At 32.9% G+C, this 20,560-nt stretch overlaps 1 protein-coding gene across 10 annotated transcripts in view; it reads left to right on the forward strand.

Moving 5' to 3' along the window:
* The window catches only part of Bclaf1 (BCL2 associated transcription factor 1), a 30,592-nt gene extending 16,549 nt beyond the window's left edge, over window positions 1–14,043 (forward strand). For 5 of the 10 annotated variants that reach the window (XM_076858218.2, XM_076858217.2, XM_076858222.2 and 2 more), the window contains 6 exons: window positions 55–139; window positions 2,519–2,694; window positions 3,777–3,957; window positions 4,918–5,064; window positions 11,111–11,323; window positions 11,472–14,043. In XM_076858218.2, the coding sequence (XP_076714333.1) occupies window positions 55–139; window positions 2,519–2,694; window positions 3,777–3,957; window positions 4,918–5,064; window positions 11,111–11,323; window positions 11,472–11,477 (808 nt within the window). In that variant the 3' untranslated portion in view covers window positions 11,478–14,043. Of the gene's footprint in view, window positions 1–54; window positions 140–2,518; window positions 2,695–2,827; window positions 2,991–3,776; window positions 3,958–4,917; window positions 5,065–11,110; window positions 11,324–11,471 lie in introns of those variants that run through there. The other 5 variants (XM_076858220.2, XM_076858224.2, XM_076858221.2 and 2 more) reach the window with 2 other exon arrangements.
* The last annotated feature ends 6,517 nt before the right edge of the window (window positions 14,044–20,560 follow it).

The raw sequence follows: 20,560 nt of genomic DNA on the forward strand, positions 1-20,560 counted from the left end.
TGTATCTCTGCAAAAATGTATTTTTTGTACTAAATACACTTTATTTACATTAAGGAGAATCGACATCTCTCCAAGTGCCCTGAGGAAGCATACCCGTTTAGCAGGGGAAGAGAGAGTTTTTAAAGAAGAAAATCAGAAGGTACATTTTTGAATGCATTTCTTTTTCTTTTTAAGTTCAGTGTTATGATACTGTACTAAATATAGTTTTCTTAAGGCAAAATGTTTATTAGATAATTTCTATTTTTAATTTTAAATATATATTTATGGTAGTATACATATTGCTTTTTTTTTTAGAAGACATTAAGCTGACGATAAAGTACCTTAAATTAAAAACGAAAGGACTTTTTGAAAATGCTAGTGAAAAGGAAATATTTAGTTCTAAGAAAATGTAAAGAGCCAGTGAGTAGATAAAGGAAGATGGTGATATCAAAGATATAAATTATATTATGGATTCTATAGAGTTTTGAGATGGATATTAGAATTTGTGTGCTTAAAGTAAAGGTTGTTCACAAATAGGAAGAAGTAATCCCTATGCTATTGGGGCATTTTTATGTGTGCTATGAAGAGGCATTCTATAAACTGATTTCTAAGTGTGTCTTGAAAAAAAACCATCTCTATTATAATATTTGTGTTTTGGGAGATGGCTTTTAAACTTATAAAGAGCCAATGAAAGATGAGGCATGGGAATGAGGGTCTTCGAGGGAATGGAATATGGTGGTTGAGGGCACTCTGATAAACCTCTGGTATTTCAAAATCGACATTTTTTTAGGTAGAATAGCCTATAGAACAAATGTTCGTTCTGTGTGCAAAACAGGTGGAAGGGAGCAACCGTCTCTTATTTTGAATAGATTAGGAAGCTTTTGCAAGTATTGCTTGGTTCTAATTCTGGCCATCAGTAAGTAGTCTCTGTTATGATTGAAAAATAATTAACTTCTTGGATCTTGATTTTTCTAACTAAAAAAATGAGAATACATTTGATTTTCAGAGTTGTGGAATAACTGGGCTACTTTGAAACCCTGGCACTTTTGTTACTAGAAGCTGATAGCATACAAATTATTTAAAGAGGGCATGCTCTTAATCTATTGGGTTGTGGAATCTAGAGTTTACAAAGAAAGTGATTGCTTTGCATGGGGCATGTTTATCTTGGAAAAACCTATTTTGAGAAAGATTTTTTTTTTCCTTGTGCTTTTATCTTCATTACTTTGGGTTCAATGTTAGTTAATTTTGTTTTCCCCCAAATTTAGTCTTCTGTTGTGCTCTTGACAGTGAGTATTTTTTTTTCTTATTATTCAGACTAGATTTTGATCTGGAAGAGAGAATAGTGATAACTGATGGATGGACAAGAGGATATGACATTGGTTTTTATTTATCCTTCATCTTTCTAATAAACATGTTAATATGCAATTAATGTATATATATATATATATATATATATATATATATACACATATATAGTTTTCAATTCACGAAGTAGTTTCACTTATTACTTGTGGACTTGGTATTACCTAGGTGAATAGGAAGGTTTTTACTCTTGATTAGATTTTTGTTATCCTAGGAGCAAATAGGTGAGTAGCTATCATTTGGAGATGTGTGTGTGTGTGTGTGTGTGTGTGTGTGTGTGTATGTATGCTTTGAGTTTTATGAATGCTTATGAATATTATAGCTAGACTTCCCAGAATAAATACTTCTTATTGTTGAATACTATCAAGGATGTCCACATTGCTTAGCATCTTACTGATGTATAATTTCTCTTCATTCCTAGATGCCTCTTTCCATCTTCCTAAATTATATAGTATTTGAAAAAGCAATGGAACAAGAAGGAGGTGAATTGTGACCCAGTTAAACTAATGTCCGTTGCAATACCTGAATTGAGAAAGGGCAGTATATGGTCCAAGATACTGAGTACAGGATTTCGAATAAGACCTTTCTGGCTTTGTTTCAACCCTTGTTCAACCTCAGTTGGTTTCATTAATCATATTCCACTTGCATGTTATGGAAATTATAGTATTCTTATTTTTGAAGCGCTTTTTCAGTTTGTCGACTGACTTGGGAAGAGCTTGATAATGAGGCTTAGTTAATGAGAATCATTACTTTAGGATCCCTCAGCTTTATAGACAGAAGGCTACATCACAATTTTGAGATTATGACATTGTTCAACTGTTACAAAAAAGGTATTTGGCAGGATGAGGGATAATTAATGAGGATGTTCTGAGTGGAATAATGTTTATCTTTTCACTGTACAGAATATTTTAGGAATTACTTTTAATCAACGTATAAAATACTCAAGATAATTAGTTTTTAGCAATATCTCCAGTCCTACTGCACTTGTACACATATTTAGTTAAAAAATTGGGGGGAAAATTAAATAAAATCTAAGGATGATTGTAGTATATCATATGATCCATTTTTTTCTGATACCAAAATGCCAATTTCTTTTAGAAACTGGCATAAGTCTGTGTGTATGTATGTATATTTTCTGTTTCTTCCCTAAACTCTGTACTTTACTTATCTTTTATAGGGAGATAAAAAATTAAGGTGTGATTCTGCTGATCTTCGGCATGACATTGATCGCCGTAGAAAAGAAAGAAGTAAAGAACGGGGGGATTCCAAGGGCTCCAGGGAATCCAGTGGATCAAGAAAGCAAGAAAAAACTCCAAAAGATTACAAGGAATACAAATCTTACAAAGATGACAGGTAATTGTTAAAATTGTCTGAATTAGGTTTTAGCTTCTAATTAGCCTTTAATAATTGTCAGCTTAATTGCTTTCAATTTTGACTATGTAATCGAATGTTTAAATTTAAACAATTAAAATTATTTGTTTTACAGCAAAAATGTATTTGTCTTTTACACGGCTTATGGTGGATGAGGACAAAAACTTTGGAATAGCAAGCTAACACTGAAAAAAAAAATGACAAATTAATGTGTCCTATTATCCAGGCTACATCAGGAGGTTGGACTTCAATGCAGTGCATTTCTAGAAACAGTTTGTGTAAGAACTTTGGTTCGTTATGCTTGATTCCGCACTTTTTCAACTCATAACACCCAGAGTACAAAAATTTTAAACTGATATCTAGTGGTTTAACATGGGAGAGATGGGTGGGGAGGAAGGACTAGGAGTAGCAATGTGTATTAGTCTTTTCAAAATAATGTTACCATGGATACTGTTAGCAGTGGTAAGAGTTATCAAAGGTATGACCTTTTCAGGTGTTGGATTAGAATCATGTAAATTTGATCATCATAGAGTCAAATAAATACTAGGAATACAAAATACTGTAGATAATTGTTTTTCTTGCTGTTCTTTAGGTAAACGGTGTGTTTTATTTGTGTATTTACAATTATGATTGGTATTTGCAATGTCATGTGCTTTTTATTTCTATATTGGTGTTATGGCCCAAATCATACAAACTGTTCTCACCCGGGGTGTACAAACTACAGTCATTTTAATCTTGGCCTTAAAAACCTTCTTTTTCCTACTCCTCTTTTCCTTTCATTAAAATAACAAAAGATTCTATAAGTTAACTTAAAAATATGTGGAGAACTCTACCTCATTCTTGAAGTTTAACAGTCTACTAGTTTAGACCATAGCATGTTTTTAGTAGTGGTGTAAAACATTGAAAGAGAATGGAAACAGACTGTCAAAGTAACACCCAATTATTTTACTTATGTAATAATTTTAATAGGGGATAGTTTTTTGAATATCCCTCTTGTTACTAAGATTCAACAGGGTTCTCTATCTTTTTAAAAATGGCACTTTTTTGTTTTCTTTATTTTGCAGTAAACATAAAAGTAGAGAGCAAGATCATTCTCGATCTTCGTCCTCTTCAGCATCACCTTCTTCTCCCAGTTCTCGAGAAGAAAAGGAGAGTAAGAAGGAAAGAGAAGAAGAATTTAAAACCCATCATGAAATGAAAGAATACTCAGGCTTTGCAGGAGTTAGCCGACCACGAGGAACCTTTGTAAGTAATAAAATCACCTTAGATTATTTGATAGGGTTTTACTTTATTGTACACAGGGGAAGTCAAAGATATAGATTATCTGTTATGTGAATTATTATTCCTGAAGTCAGAATTAGTCTTGAAAAATGAAATGGCATTTAAAGTAATGTCTTCAGTAAAAAATGCCATTTTTGAAATCTTAAAGCATCTCTGAACTAGATTTTTTTTCAGATCAATGAGCGCATGTAGTCCTTAGAAACCTGAGTATCAAGGAAAGTTATTGGTGGAGATCTATTTTTTAAAACACTTTATTAGTTTTTGAAAAACTATCATAAAACCTAAAATACTTTGTATGTTCATCTCTGTATTACAGCTATTTTCATTTTTTCCTGTTTAAGTTCTTGCTTATGTGTATCAGTCATTGAAGTAATATATAACTTTCTGTTCTACCTTGTATACATATTATCCTTATGTTTCCATAAAGTTGTTAAACTGTTTAATAATTCCATAGTAGTACATCTTCTTGCCACTTTAAGTTATAGATTCATATTTCTATCTTCAGCTCGTTTCTTATTGTAGGATTTATTAGGTCATATGGGAAGAGACGAACTTTTCTTACACGATAATAGATGTTGAATACTTTGGACTCCTGAGATAATTTAGAGGAACTAGGCAACTCTTAGGTAGTAAAGTGGGAGCGGGCTTGTTTGTTTTAAAATTCAGGCCTTTAAAAGTGCGTCTTCTAACATTAAGGTTCCCCCCCCCCTTATCAGTATGCAGTTGTTTGGTTTTTTTTTTTCCCCCTCACCTATGTTATAAAATGGCCATTCTTTTCATCCTCAGTGGCTATGAAATTAAGATTCAGGTAGAAATGGCAATGTGTTTTTTTTTTTTTTTTTTGTTATTGCAGTAAAATTAGAGTTTGCATGTGACTAAATACTTTTGATTGCATTACTAAACAATTTTGTTAATGTTAATCAGTTTCGAATTAGAGGCAGAGGAAGAGCCAGAGGAGTTTTTGCTGGGACAAATACTGGTCCAAACAACTCAAATACTACTTTTCAAAAGAGACCGAAGGAAGAGGAATGGGATCCAGAATATACCCCAAAGAGCAAGAAGTACTTCTTGGTGGGTGTTAGAAATCTGTGTTTATTTGGTTTGCAATTATTTTCAAGACATACTAGGCGAATACATTTGAGTCCAGATATCCACTAATATGAGAAAGATTCACCGTAACATGGGAAACCTTTCCAAAAAATCATTACTCAGATGATTTGAAGCTTTTTAAAAATGTGGGTCCCTTTACTCATGTTTATTCTTATTTGATATCACATATAGGCTGATCAAGGACAACTAAAAATAAACCTGATTTGATAGCCGTTCATAGAAGAACATTATGTTATAGTTGAGCTTAATATATGTTTCATATCTGTCTATAAGACAGTAGTTGCAGAAACTTCTCGTTCAGATGCCCTATTAATCATCAGAGCTATTTGTTTAAAGATGGAAAATATTTTCATACTACTTGTAACTAAGGATCTTAGGGATCCTGTCATTTTATTGAAATTAAAGGGAGATAAAAATTAAATTTTAGAAAATGGGCTAGATGCACTGATTTGATGCTTCTTTGTGATATAGATGAAGTAGTTTTCCAAGAATAAAGCTAGAGGCGATGAATTCTGAAAGATCACCAGATGCGGATGATAATTTTCTGCAGTTTGTCATGAGGGAAAGAGTCTGTCCTGCATTATAAGAGTTAGACTTAAAAATGTCAAAAAGTATTATCCGAAAGTATTCCTTTTTTTTTTTTTTTTTTTTTATAAATAATAGTTCTTTAGGGAAATCATGCTTCAGAGGCTAGTTTACGAATTAGAATTAGTTGCTTAGTGGAAACAAGGATGAAAATAGTAATGGATTTATTAGAAGATTTTAGTCTTTTCATTTGGCTTTTTATAAATATAGTTGACTAAACCTGAATGTCCATGATAGGTATGATTAGATAGAGGGTAAAGCTACATTCTGAAGTGAATCTGTATTTTTTTTAGGAAAATGGTAAATGTAATTCATTCAAGTTTATTTCTACTTTTTTTTTTTTTAACGTCCAGAAGTTTGAAAAATTTATATAATTTGAGTTGTGTTTGCTCAGTTTATACCTTTTTCATGGGAAACTTGTACTAAGTTGCTTTTGAGTTGACAGTCTGGAAAGTAAAAGGCATTTGATTCAGTAATAGATGCGTCTACTTTTTGATTTGAGTTTATTAACAGACTACTGTTTTATGCTAGGTACTAGAAAAGGAAAAACACATATAAGATGATACTTAAGAGACCAGTAATAGAGAAATTTTCTAATTATATATGGTGACTTTTCCCAAAGGAGGGAATTGTGGATTTTTGCCAGAAGTGAACAACATTCTAGGGAAACTTGGTTTGACTCTTGAGCTTAAAAGGTGAGCAACTATACTACAGGTTTCAGAAGGGGTTAAACAGTATGCATAGATAATTTTAGTGCATTGGATGGTGGTATAAGTTTGTGAGAATAGAGGAAAAGCAAGTCTGATTGGGAATGCCATGGTACTTTAATTTGGGTTTTAAATGGGGTTCAGAAAAATCATATTATTTTAAAAAGAAGATTTAGGGGCTACATTTGAGAAAAGGTGAGAAGGCACTTCTGGGAACTTTGAGACCATCTAGTTGAATGAGTGTTATAATAAAGAGTAGGGAATGAAGAGGGAAGATAATGTCTTTGGGAAGATCAAGTTCTATTCTGGTCAGGTTCTGAAAGGCGAGAACTCAAGTGGAGATGTCCAATGGGTAGTTGTTAATATAGTTTTAGACGAAAAAAATCAGCTTTTTGGGCCATTATTATAGCCACAGTAAGATTATCCAGTCAGAGGAGAAGAGATTGAGAGACTCACACTTTAAGGGTTGGGAATGAGTAATACCAGTAAAATATGAGAGGTAAACCAAGTGTGAAAGGTGAAAAACAGTTAAAAGGGAGTGAGAGGTGACCAAGTACATAGTGATTGTTTGCCTCTTCACTAATTTAAAGATATATAATATAGGTCAGATCTTCTGCCATTCTTTCAGATTTTAGTATCATAGGTTTTACTTTAATTTTAGGTTGACTTTTAATAATGTATTTTATCAACAAAATAAATTGTGTTATTTTAAGAATTTGGCTACTTCAAATTAGTAATTTATTCGCTTTTTTTTTTTTGCTCTACTGAGTAATGAACCAAGGTGCACTTTGCCACTGAGTTACATCCCCAGACTTTTTAAATTTTTATTTTGAGATGTGGTCTTTCTTGCTAAGTTGCTGAAGCTTTTCTCAAAGTGGAATTTTCCTGCCTTAGTCTTCAAGTAGTTAGGATTATAGATGTGTGCCACTGTACCTGGCAGTAGCTGTAATATTTTATGTTTCTGTTCTGGGCTAATGTTTGAAAATTTGTATATAAAACTGTATGTATACATGTGTCACACTGATCTTCACTAGAACATTGAGTAAAATTAGAACCTGAATACACAAGTTATTTTCCTTATAAATCAGTTCTCCGACTTGATTATTTTGGTTCATATTTGTTGTGAGCCATTGAAATAACAACTCTAACTGGGTATGGTGGTGCAGGCCCTCCAGTGACTTGAGAGGCTGAGGTAGGAGGATCACAATCTCACTGTAGAGTGCCTCTGTTTTCAGTTTCCAGTACCAAAATAACAACAAAGAGGAAACAGCAACTTCAGTCTTACATGTCTCCCCTTCCCCCCATTGAACCCAGGGGTGCTTGACCACTGAGCCATACTCCAGTTCTTTTTCATATTTTATTTCTAGATGGGGTCTTGCCAACTCTTCTTAAGTTGCTGAGGCTGGCTTTGAACCCGTGATCCTCCTGTTTCAGTCTCCCAACTTAAAGTTTTTATTATTCAAATTTTAGTGAATATTTGAACTATATCTATTTTTCGTCTTTTTGTAAAGAGACTGATCTTTTATACAGCTAGTGTTGAGAATATAAATATAATCAAAGATAGAAGTCAGAAGACATGAAATTTCAAAATACTAGATATTTCCCTTAGGATCTTTCAGAATGATCAGTAGTTTCGAAATTTTGCCTTTGTTGATAAAAATACTTAGTAATAATAAGTAGCACTTAACAGAGAATTACTGTAGTATGGTAGGTGACTTTCTTAAATACTTTACACGTATTAACTTATTGAGTGTATATAAAGTCCTTTTGAGCTGGGGTTATTCTGTTTTTACAGATAAAGAAACTATGAAAATAGAGTAGCTTGACCATTGTGTAGCTAGGAATGTGGTCAGTATTTGGACCCATGTATTGGGCTCCAGAACCAGATTTGAAGTACCACTGATGCTCCAATTCTGAGTTATAGTAGCATTTTTTGAATTCTTTTCTGAAATTTCCTATCAACTATTTTTGTGAAACTGTGGTAATGTTTTCAGTAATAAGAACTCCCAGAAAGAAATTAGTCTAAAGTAGAACCTGAGTGATGAGTGAGTTTGAAGAGTTGGAGTAGATGGGAAAGTAGAGAAATAGGGAGGTTCTTGGTGTTGTTAAATTGATGTATCTTCAGAGGAAGAGAAAGTCCCTGGTGAAGAAGAAAGTGGGAGAAGATCAAGATTGGAATTTAGGTAACCCTTTGAAACTTGATTTTGTGTGTGTGTGTGTGTGTGTAGATATAGATAGATAGTAGTGCTGGCGATCAAATAAGGATCTTGCACGTACTAGGCAGCTGCTCTGACCCTGAGCTTTATGTATATGTTTAGCCCTGATACATGATGGTCCTATGGAGAAAGAATAAGAGGATCCAAAAGATCCTGGTTCTAATAGATACTCATATTTTAGCTAGCTTCTGGCCCTTTGTGAAATAATGTATTTATTCTGAAATTATTTTAATTTTTGGTATCAAGGATTGAGTCCAGGGGTGCTTAACACAGTGCCACATCCCCAGCCTTTTTAAAAAATATTTTTACTTGGAGATAGCATATTGCCAAGTTGGCTAGGGCCTCGCTAAGTTGCTGAGGCTGGGTTTCAACTTGTGATCTTCTTGCCTCAGCTTCCTGAGATGCTGGGATTAGAGGCATGTGCCACTGTTCCAGGCTTCAAATTACTTAATTCTTAGAATTTGAAGATTAAGAATATGATTAGCATAAATAAATTTGGTAACTGCTAGGATACCTTCTGAAAGACAGTTTATCAAATTTCAGATGATTGTACTTCTAAAAGTAATGGCGAGTTTAAAGTGGCTTTTAACTTTACCACCACCTTTTCTATTTCTACTAGCTCTTAGCTGCCTTGTACAATTAATCATTTACGAGGCTCTATGGGTGATGATCTTAAGGGATTTTAATTTTTCAGTGTCTCAATTTTTAAAAATCTAACACAGGGACAGTTAACAGTATTTTATGAGGGTTTGTTGAACAAATCCATGTTATGTACTCAGAATGAAACTTTACCCATAGTAAGCACTATAGAAGCATTATTATTATTATTATTATTATTATTATTTGTGGTATTGGGGATTGAACCCAGGGCCTTATGCATGCAAGGCAAGCACTCTACCAACTGAGCAATATCTCCAGCCTAGAAGCATTATTATTAACACCATTATTTACAGAGTTAAGGTTTCTGTTAATATTTTTTTTGAACCTGTGCCTTTACTCTGAAACTTTCTGCCTCTTCCCACAGATCCATGGAATATTGGGTCAGTACCATAAACAAAAAAACACACTTTTATAGTTGGATGTGTTAATGCTGTAAACACATATGAAATTATATAATCGAGTAGGTATCATTTTGAGTAGCCAACTATTTTAAAATATTTTATGTTAGGCTTGCAATTAAACTCTTCCTGATGTATTTAGATTTTATTTGTCTTTTGCATTTTTGGGGATCAACTGTAGTGTGTTGCACATGATAGAAAAATCTCTGTACTAGTGGCTACATCCCCAGCCATGATGTGTTTTGAGTTCATTTTTTGATAGTTATAGAAATCATTCTGTATGGGGTTGTGCACACCTCTACCATATAATCTCCCCACTGCCCCTTGCTTTTTTTTTTTTTTTTTTTTTTTTTGGTGGTGCTGGGGATTGATTGCAGGGCCTTGTGCATGTGAGGCAAGCACTCTACCAAGTGAGTTATATCCCTGCCCCTTTCATTTGTTTTAATAGAGATTGGTAAATGTTCTTTCATTATAGTATGTTAATTACTTATATAATCCCAGTTTATCATGCAAGAAGATAATCTGTATTAAATACACATGCACAAAGGCTATACAATATTTCGTTTGCATTATGCTTGTTTCCTTGTAAAGGGGCATCATTTTGCTCTATTTCCCATTTTGTGGGTGACAAATCTGAGAGTTTGTAAATTCAGGTGGGCTATAGTTCATTAAAGGTACATTCAGGAGACGGTCTTTTGTATTTGCAATGTAATATTCTGCTCATCTACCAAGTTGGGTAGTTTTCAATTTTGAAGATTTTTTTTTTTCCTTAATAGAACAATTTGTAAGTTGGGGGAGCATCAGTATTTGAATAAAAAGTAAATGAAAAGTTAAGGTTGGAGTGTAATAACTGCAGTACTTCAAGAAAATAGCTGAGGCAGCATTACTCCAGGGACTATACTATCATGATTTGTCATTAAAATTTCCTAGCTAGAAGATTGATATGTACTATACATTGATCTAGATTTGAATCTTAATATAGTATTTTAAAATCATATTATCTATAAGGTATAGTTCATACCACATATTTTTATTTAATGAATATGATAATATTGTAAGGACATTTTTATTACTATGCCACATCTTTCTGACTACAGTAAGATGTGGTGAAAAAGTCCGATATTTTTATCTCATTGCATGAAGCATAACAGCCATGGACTTAAGTTGATATAATACAGACACCACAAGAATTAGAATTCTGAAAATTAGTGGTAGTTTATCAGTTGAGAGTCTCCTAGTAGTTGTTTGGGCAACCCTTAAGGGGTGCTTGTGTTTCTAAGTATTAAGATGTGATTACTCTGACAATGTTTTACCATGTTTTAGGGGATAACCAGTCTCACCCAGTTTTCAGAAGATTAATTACATTATTTATGATTGAACAAGAAGTCATCTTTTTATAAGAAAGATTTGATGATTTTTTTGTTTTTTAACCTTTCTGTAGCATGATGACAGAGATGATGGTGTGGATTATTGGGCCAAAAGAGGAAGAGGTCGTGGTACTTTTCAGCGTGGCAGAGGGCGCTTTAATTTCAAAAAATCAGGTAGCAGTCCAAAATGGACTCATGACAAATACCAAGGGGATGGAATTGTTGAAGATGAAGAAGAGTCCATGGAAAATAATGAAGAAAAGAAGGAGAGACGTAAAGAAGAAAAGGTAGATAATTTCACATTATGATTCTTGAAAGATTTTCGCTGGTATGAATTTGGTGGGTAAATCAGTTAATTTTTATGAACATGGGATTATAGTATATTTTCACTGTCCTTATCCTTATTAATCATCAATTTCTCTATTCTTTTCTTAGGAATAGTGTATCTGAAGTAAATTGGCAACAGAGAGCAGAACTTGCACCCACCATTTTTTTTTTTACCTGATTTTTGTTTCAGATAAGAATGTAAGCATTTTACTTAAATTTTACTGTTTGCAAGTAGTCTATAGAAATTTTGTTTTAAGTCTTCAAATATCTTGAAAAATAGTAGACTGTATGTTGAAAATTGTACTGAAATAAAGTAGAAAATTGTTAACGTTCCATATTTGTAACTATCAACTTTTAAAAAAAATCTTTTACTGTTTTTGTTACATGCATTGTAATTCTGCTTTGTCTATAAGATATGGTCAAGTACAACTCTGTGAAAGTTCTGATTCTCTTCCCTCCCTGTTAATGTTTTATTCTGAAGTAAACCTTAGCTCTACATTACAAATCCCTGAACAGAAATTGTTTATAGTGACCACACTAATTATTTTAACTGTATACATCTGTTTAACATCTTCCTTAATTCGAACACTACATTGTAGGGTGGCTAATTTTTGATGTATACCATAAAGTTGTTCTTTTGGTAAACTATGCTAGTTTCACACTTCAGCAAATGTTTAAAGAAGGCAAGAAAGGTTTGCCAGTGACTAAAAAGTACAAACTATTAAAAGTTAGATTGAAAGGTTTGAGAAAATGTTATTTTTACTGAAAGCAAGCAGTGGCCTATAAAAACACATTTTTACAAGTCTTTCCTATTTTAGTTTAAAATTCATCGTTTCCTTTTTATTCTTATTTGATAGTTTGAGTCATGGTCTTAGATACCAGCTATTTGAGAGAAAACTGATTTGTAATAATATTGCAAGTTGAACTCCGAGTACCACAGAACATCTTAGTATTAAGGAAAAAGAAACAAAAACAACAACAAAACCTGTAATCCTGGTGTTGGTGTGGAGGAGGATTCCTGCAGAATAAATTTGATGCGTTAGTATATATTTCACAGTTTACATATTTATTTGTGCTTTTGAACAGCTGAAAATTAGTTTGTAGTGTAACCATAAGAAAATAAGACACACAGCATATTGTTCCTTGGTACTTTAAGTAACCTGTTTTTCTAATGTCACCAATAAAAGGTTTTGGCAATGTTGTAGCATTGATCTACCTTGGTTTTTATTTTTTTCCTCCTTTTCAGTTGCAGTTGGTAAAATGGCTTTTTCTTTTACTTTCCATGGGTTCTATTCTTCAGGTAGAGATGATCTTTTAAAAGTAAATTACTTTCTGTGTTTATGTTAATAGCTTTTTTTAAAGGAATGAAAATTTGAAATGGGTACACTTGCCGATGATTTTGTTTTTTCAACATACATAAAGCTAGCACATTTCATTTTAATTCAGCAACTGAATTAGTTGTATATGTTTACATTTGAAGAAGATAATGCTTCTGTTATAAAATTTTAAAGATCTTAAGTATATGGCTCTCTCATCCTCAATTTTGATGATTTGCAGTGTGTCTAGCACCTTGATTACTGCCAGGGACGTTTGCTAAGAGCTATTGGAAACTAAACTAAAACCAAAGTCAGTATATATTTGTTCCCTAAACTCCTTAGTATTGCATGATTTCTCACTTTAATTTTGTCTTTCTGAAATTGTCTAGTTATACAGGAGATGCCTGCATAAGTAACTGTGTTGCTTTAATCAGGATACAATTAATAAACCTCTATTCAGCGTAATGCTTATTAAAGCAACATGGATTTGATCCTCCAATAGAGAATTTTCATGATTGTTCTGTTTTGTATAAGTATATAAAACTTTTATCTTAACTGTTATTTTACTAGACACCAAATCCCTCTTTATAATTGTGCAGTTTTGCTTTTCTGCTTAAGACAGAGAAAATGGGATTTGCTGAGAAGTTATTTAATAGGGAGATAAATTGGAAATAAAACTGCTTAAGGTCCTATGGGCAGGTTACATTCTAAGTGCAAATGCGTTGCTTTAATCTTTGGTTACTTTTATTAACTTAAAAAAAATTGAAGGAAGAGTATCCTACCAGAATATATAGTAGGATAGGGTGATTCTGAGAACTCTGACATAGAACACCATTATGGATGTTTATTTTTTACAGAGCCAAGCATATAAAAAGTGGTCTGTTTATTTTTTTAAACCACAATTTAACTTTACACTTTATGACATGTTATTAAAGCTGAATGATTCCTCTTGGTAAGGATATTTGTTTATGAGTGCCAGGAAATAACTCTTTGATACTTGCATTAACAAACTTCCTTTTGCCTAGAGAAGGGAAATAAAAACGAACCAAAGGATATTTCCAGAAAAAATAAGAAAGCTGTTTAAGAAGGCCATGACTCAGTTCCTAGGTGTGCATACTTTTCAGCATCCTAGGAATTTTAATATAAAAAGTAAAATATGTTTTTCAAATTGCAGTCTTCTTGCTGTTGTTCCCCTTTGTCACAGTTAAAATCAGCGTTGGGAGTGAAATTATAATTTGAGAGAAAATATTACCCAATAAGAATGAATGTAGATGGTTAAACGATTCTTACTCAGTGTGATGTATCATGATGCATCAGGGACCCTTGTAAATTGTCATATGCCAATAAAATGTCATAAGTGGTAATAGCTGTTGTTTGTTTACCTGATTTTGAGACTATTTTTGTCTATTCTACATGACTGATTTCTATGGCCTGTTTCTAGATTTTAAAATATCATTTCATCTGTAAGTGAAACTAATGTGGTGTGGCTTGATAAATACTTTTTAATTTCTCAACTCTTTCTTTACTGTTTCTTCTGATTTCCCCCCCTGGGAAAATGGGAAATTTTATAAGCTGATAAATCTGAGATATTGTTAATAATGTACAAGAAATTGCTGGTCTTGATACATGCCTATAAATCTCAGCAACATAGGAGACTGAGACAAAGAATCACAAGTTCAAGGCAGACTCAGCAACTTAGCAAGACTATCAAAGGCTGGGGATGTAGCTTAGTGGTAGAGTCCCTGAGTTCAGTCCCTAGGTTTTGTCCCCAATGAAAAATGAGAGATTTGTGGCTTAAGTTTTGTTCTTGTGTTAATATAGAACTTTATCAGGCATAATATGGTAGAAATTACTCCTTTCTGAAAATACAGTAGCTAGTCTTTAAAAAAGATCTGGTTTAATTCGTAACATTGTGCCCTTTAAACTTTTTATACAAAGTATTTTCATAGGACTTGGTGCTAAGACAAATTGATGAATTTTTTTCTAATACAGATGGCAAATTAGCCCTTTAAAACTTGGTTACAGAAATTAGCTAAGTGTGTAAAAGGATGTATAAGATTCTTGGTAGTTTAGCAATACTGGGTAATTTTAAAGTATACTTCTTTAGTAGGGACAGTACTTTAATATATATATTTTTTCTACTTTATTTAAACTGGACACCCTCTTGGGATCTTATGATAGATTTCCAGATATGATCTTTTTGCATTCAGGAAGAAAAGTATATAGGCTTGTCTCTTCTAAATAAAGTTTCTAAATAAGGCAATGATGTTATTGTCATGAGATCATGACTGGACTATCTCATGAGTTAGCAGATCCTGATATGTGTCTTAAAAAATGAGTAATATCTGTTACATACTTTTAAGGTTCTTAAATAGTCATTATCATTGTTATATCTGAATATCAAGGGTCTAATTGTTCTTTTTATTGAGGTAAATATTAAAAAATCAGGATTTTTAATGAAGTTTACATGAATACACTTGCTATTACTCAGATTCTTCAAATTTGGGCATCTGTGGAAATTAATTATTTTATTTCATTGCCTGACTTGAGAGCCTTGGAAGTATTGTGAACTATCAGAAGGTCAGTTAAAGCTGATAAGGCCAAAGTTGTACTTTTAATTGATGCCAGTTCTCTTTGTAGTATATTACGAAGTTATACCTTAGCCTTTAAAAATGAACCCCACTGATAAAAGAGAACAGATGTCAGGAGTGTATTTGACCATGACTACTACAAAAGAAGTTTGAATCATGTATTTATGATTTGTGCATACAAAATCTATTTTCCTGTGGATATTTTGAGGTGTTTTACAATAGTGAATGGTTTGTAGCACTACAGAAGGAAACAGTGATTCTTAAAAGAAGAGTTGAATGAGCAGGCATTTAGCAATATTTTCCTAGAATCATCTAATTTTAAAAAATAATATGAGATTTCCCATATTCCCTACTAATAAACCCTTTCCTTAATAAAAATAAATGACTGTAATTACACCCTTGAAATAATCTATGGTCTCAGCATGAAGTGTATATTTGGCAATGATAACTTCCTGATACTATCAATAATTCCAAATTTTCATGGAATGCAAAGGTTCACAGTAAATAGTACCTCCAGAAAAAGGGGTTTTCTTGCTACTGTATCTTGTCCCTGATCGTGCAAGGTAGTACTTTTATCATCTTAGTTCTGTTAGTGAAAGCTCTAAGGCTGTGTTTCAAATTGTTTTCCTTAAAAGTTAATTATCATCAATGTATAAGAAATTGTTACAATCTACAGAAATGAACTGGTTAATGTTAATATATATATAGTTATGAAAATGCCTTAGCTCAACCTGAAACTGAGGCATTAGATTTCTGAGTAGTCTAGAGAAATTAAATACAGTGAGGGAAGAGCCATGGAGGTGTTTGATAAGGTTTGGAGTGAGAAATGATGGGTTTTATTTAAAAGGGAAAAATAACGGTTCTACTAATGACTACTGGACCATTATTCACATTATTACTAGAGTATTTCTAGTTTTTAAGATATTTTTCTTGGTAATCCTTACAATCTTTAAAAAAAATTTATAAAAGTGAGTATTTGTCCTTTACATACAAATAGAAAGGTTCTGTTAAATGAATTTACAACTAAAACTGTAGATTCTCAGCTTTAGATATCCCTTTTGGGGTGTTGGGGGGGGCATATGGCTTTTTGTGTGGTTAGGATTTTGTTGCCTTCCCCAGTTAGGAGCGGTATTATATTTTTATTTTATCCATTATCCCTGACTTAGTTAACAATGTAGAAAATAGGTTTATTGGCAAAGTAGTCCAACTCTATAGGAAGAAAATTTAGAGCTTCAGTTGACCAACAGGAGCCAAGCAAAGGTAAATGAATACATAATTCTCAGTGTCAAAAATGAGAAGAAACCACTTTTAGGGCATGTAAGTATTCATGATACCAAAACACAGGAGAACTTACTTTTTCATAGTCATCCTCAGTGATGTGTGCCAGGAATATTTTCTAGAATAAGAACAGTCTTTCAAATGACTTTTTTTCTTCCAGCCAGGGGCCTTATTGTCAAAGTATAAACTAGGACTTAAAGTCAAAACAAAAGTTGTAATCCAAATACAGTAGTGCTCCAGAATATCGAACAGAGTAACTGGACTGGAATCTATGTTTTTTGAAGCAAATGGTATATAATAATTGTTTGCTTTTAAAGATCAAGATAAATGTCTCACTAATTCAGAGTGTATAAATGCATGTCTTTAAAGATTAGCACCTCACATGTTTATACAGTTTCCTCTGTCTTTTAGGATCTGATTGGAAAGTACAAATTAACAAATGGTTAGCTTTCTTTAGATATGTGGTATATTAATGTGTTTTTAATAGCAGCCTTGACAAAAATAAATCCTGCATTGATAATAAATTGAAAACTAGATCTGAATTTTGAGAATAGGTCAGAAGTAGATCAGCTATGAAGAGAATTAATAAACACCTCTTAAATATACTGGCCAGTAATACATTTAATGTGTAACAACCACAGCTATACTTGAATGCACTTATATCAGAGGGCATTTGATAATAACAATTATTAAGGAAAAGGAGGTGGAATGGTAATTAATTTTGTTGGACTGAAAAATCAAACTTAAGTCCTGTCTGGTTAAATAACGCCCAGAAGCATTACTGTACATAACAGGACTTAGTAATTGTTAGTCCTGAGCAATAAAAGGTCAGAAAAGTGATTAGATGTAATAAAGATTTTTGCCGTACAGCTTAGGTACAGACAACTTGCCTAGTATGTACAAAACCCTGAGTGTAATTTCCCAGCACCTAAAAAGAAAAAGTATTGGCTAAGGAATTTAAAGGATAAATAGTGGGAAAATTCATTCAGACACCTCAATCCCCCAGCAAAGCCAACTTAATGCTAAATTTTTATTTAAAATTTCATCAAGGAATATGACTGCCTTAAAAAATAGACAAGAATTGTTTCCTGAGTCAGTTGTTTGAGCTTTTGGCATAAGGTGTTATAAAAGTATACTAGAAGGATAAAGTATAGGAGAAAATAGAAATAATAAACTTTAAGTGCTAGTTATCATTCAACTAATAAACTCATCATCAACTATCACTATTCAATGTCAAGCTTAATCATATCAAGTTCTTATGCCATTTCACCATTAGGGCATTCCAGAATATAACTGAAAGCAATACAAATTTTAGACGAGGCACTAAATGTCATTAAAATGGTTGTGGAGAGCTTTCATGGTGCAGTCATGTTTGTGAAAGTGTTAAAAGTTTTCTAGCACTTCAACTCTAATTTTACAGCTAAATATAACTTCATGGCTAATTTAAAAACTGAAAAGGGGGTACCAAAATGTAGCTAAAGTATTTGCAATTGGTATCTGGAAGGAACAAGAATTATGAAGGTGTTCTTTGAAAGTTTAGCAAATATTTTTCTTTAGATGCAGATTCTAAAAGGTACCTTAGACTTCCCTTAAATTCTATTTCTTCAGTTTTTCCCCTGGACACCTCCACTTTCCACTTCACTGGAAACTCCATTCATCTTTTATATCCACCCTACTGCAAACTGATGTTATTTTCTTACCACGTAGGCATTGGGCATTACCATAGAATTTATCTTCTGTCTCCTCTCCACCCTAATAATAGTCATCATTTGCTCCAACTGCCACAGTATTCTAAATATTCTAAATTCACATGTATTTTGAAATACATGTGAATCTCGTTGATGCACATATTTTCTTCATATTGCCACCTCTGGAAGGTTTTTTAGTTGTATGATCTATATCACTTTTTTAAAATATGTATTTTTTTTTTAGTTGGACACAATACCTTTATTTTAGAATTTATTTTTATGTAGTGGTGAGGATTGAACCCAGTGGCTCGCATGTACTAAGTGAGCGCTCTACTGCTAGGCCACCACCCCAGCCCCATGATCAATGTAATTTTAAGGTAGAAACCCTTTCTTTCTGGTGCCTAATCCTTACATCATGATGAACCAAAGGAATTCCCTCAGACCTTTTCTTTCTCCTTTCCTTTCCTGTACCCCCCTCACCTTTTTTTCTGCCTTCTTATTCTACTACTTACCTATCTTAAAATATTACCCTATTGCAAATTCTTTTTGCCTTGGGGTCATTGAATGCATCACATTCTTTTAGGCTAGCAAATGATTCAGCTTACATGGCACCTTTTGCCAGAATAAAAATGTGCAGAACAGAATAGTTAGCTTAGTACAGAAGAGTTAGCTTAGAACAGAAAAGATTGTTCATTGCCCAAGTAAAACTGTATTATGAAATATGTTTTAAGCGAAAACAAAGATGAGAGATCCAAGGGGTTAAGGTCTGAAATACTCGTGGATCTTTTTAAGAGCAAAGAGTACAGTAGAAAAATGCTTAGGGTAAGTCCTTTATAGCAGTCAAGTACTAATAATGGGTTTCCCTAAAGAAGAGGAGTCAACTTCTGATCATACAGGACCAGGAAAGGCATTTGATATCTCTTTGTCCAGTCTTGTTTGCACATATAAAACTGGAGTCAATAGATAAAAATCATGTATGAAGACTTTCATAAGTTCAATTATAAGCTAATATTTGACAAGTAGGTGCCTAAAAAGTAGAACAGGCAACTGTGAATAGCAAGTTTTCAGCAGAATTATGCAGAGTGGATTGATAACTGCTTGTCAGGAATGCTGGGGTTGGAGAGCTTTTTTTCCTAGTCTGGATTACTTATTCAAGATTAAGCACTTGGAGATGGTTGCTTTGTTTAATAAAAATACCAAAAATTCTAGTAATAAAAATTTAAGTTAATTCCTATCATACAACATAGAAAAGTGTAGCAATAACAGTGTTTTTAAGATTCTGAAGGCTTTATGTCAACCCTTACAGCATACCAGGTGACAATTGGACGTAAGCTGTTAAATAATAAAAGTTATTTGGAATTTTAAAGAGACTTTAAATTTGTGTTTCTTGGACCATGACAATATTGAAAAGTAATTGGGTGGATTATCACTTAAGAGTGATAAGGATTAAATGTATACATTAGAAACAGTGATATGTACATATAACATTAGGAATGGTCTGGGGGACCCAAAAGCAAAATGAAATTGGAAGGAGAATCCTGTTTTCTGTTTTAGGTTTTGGTTAGCTTTCACTAAATAGAGTCAAGGCAGCACTACTTGTGAACATACAAATGTATCAGAAAGCAGAGTACAGAATTGATAAGTCATGAATCTTCTAAAAATAATGGAACTGGAAAAATCTTGAGAGGATTAGCTACAGTACAGAAGTCTTGTTCAAAAATAGAATGAGTAGTTAAAGACTATGAAGGCCTTTGAATCAAAACACTAAGTATAACCTAGACTTATATATAAATCTATAAAGGATTCAAAGAAAAGTCTTTAGAATTTAAATATATAACTTAGATTTTGTAAGTTTAATACATCAATACAAGAAGAATTTCTAGATATGTAGTAGTTTAATAGGTAATATGTCTGATTTCCATTACTTCGTTTAGTATCAAGGAGAATCTTGGTTTTGACTACTCAAAATTTAAAAAGTTTGAATAAATGAAGAGAGCCTATCTTGAGGTGTGTAATCTTTTAAATAGCACTAGTAGACTGCATCACTACTATCTTTGGGCCTCAGTGTTGGCAAGGCAGAAGGGAAAAGGCATATGTATTTTTCTTTTTGAAATGTGAAACTTAACACAAAAGCTCTCTGGTCATGTGTGCCCCAATTTGGTTCATCCTTTTATGAGACTTGTGGTTACAGTTACAGTTGGAGAGACTACTGCAGACTTTGGTAGAATATTATATTCCTGCCCTATTAAGGTAATTACAGCATAGTAATTCTGGTTTACCTTACTACCCCAAATTTAGGCTTGGATTACATGGGCTTTCCACAT

The sequence above is a fragment of the Callospermophilus lateralis genome, chromosome 6 (genome assembly GCF_048772815.1).
Source record: "Callospermophilus lateralis isolate mCalLat2 chromosome 6, mCalLat2.hap1, whole genome shotgun sequence".
NCBI classification, from domain to species: Eukaryota; Metazoa; Chordata; class Mammalia; order Rodentia; family Sciuridae; genus Callospermophilus; species Callospermophilus lateralis.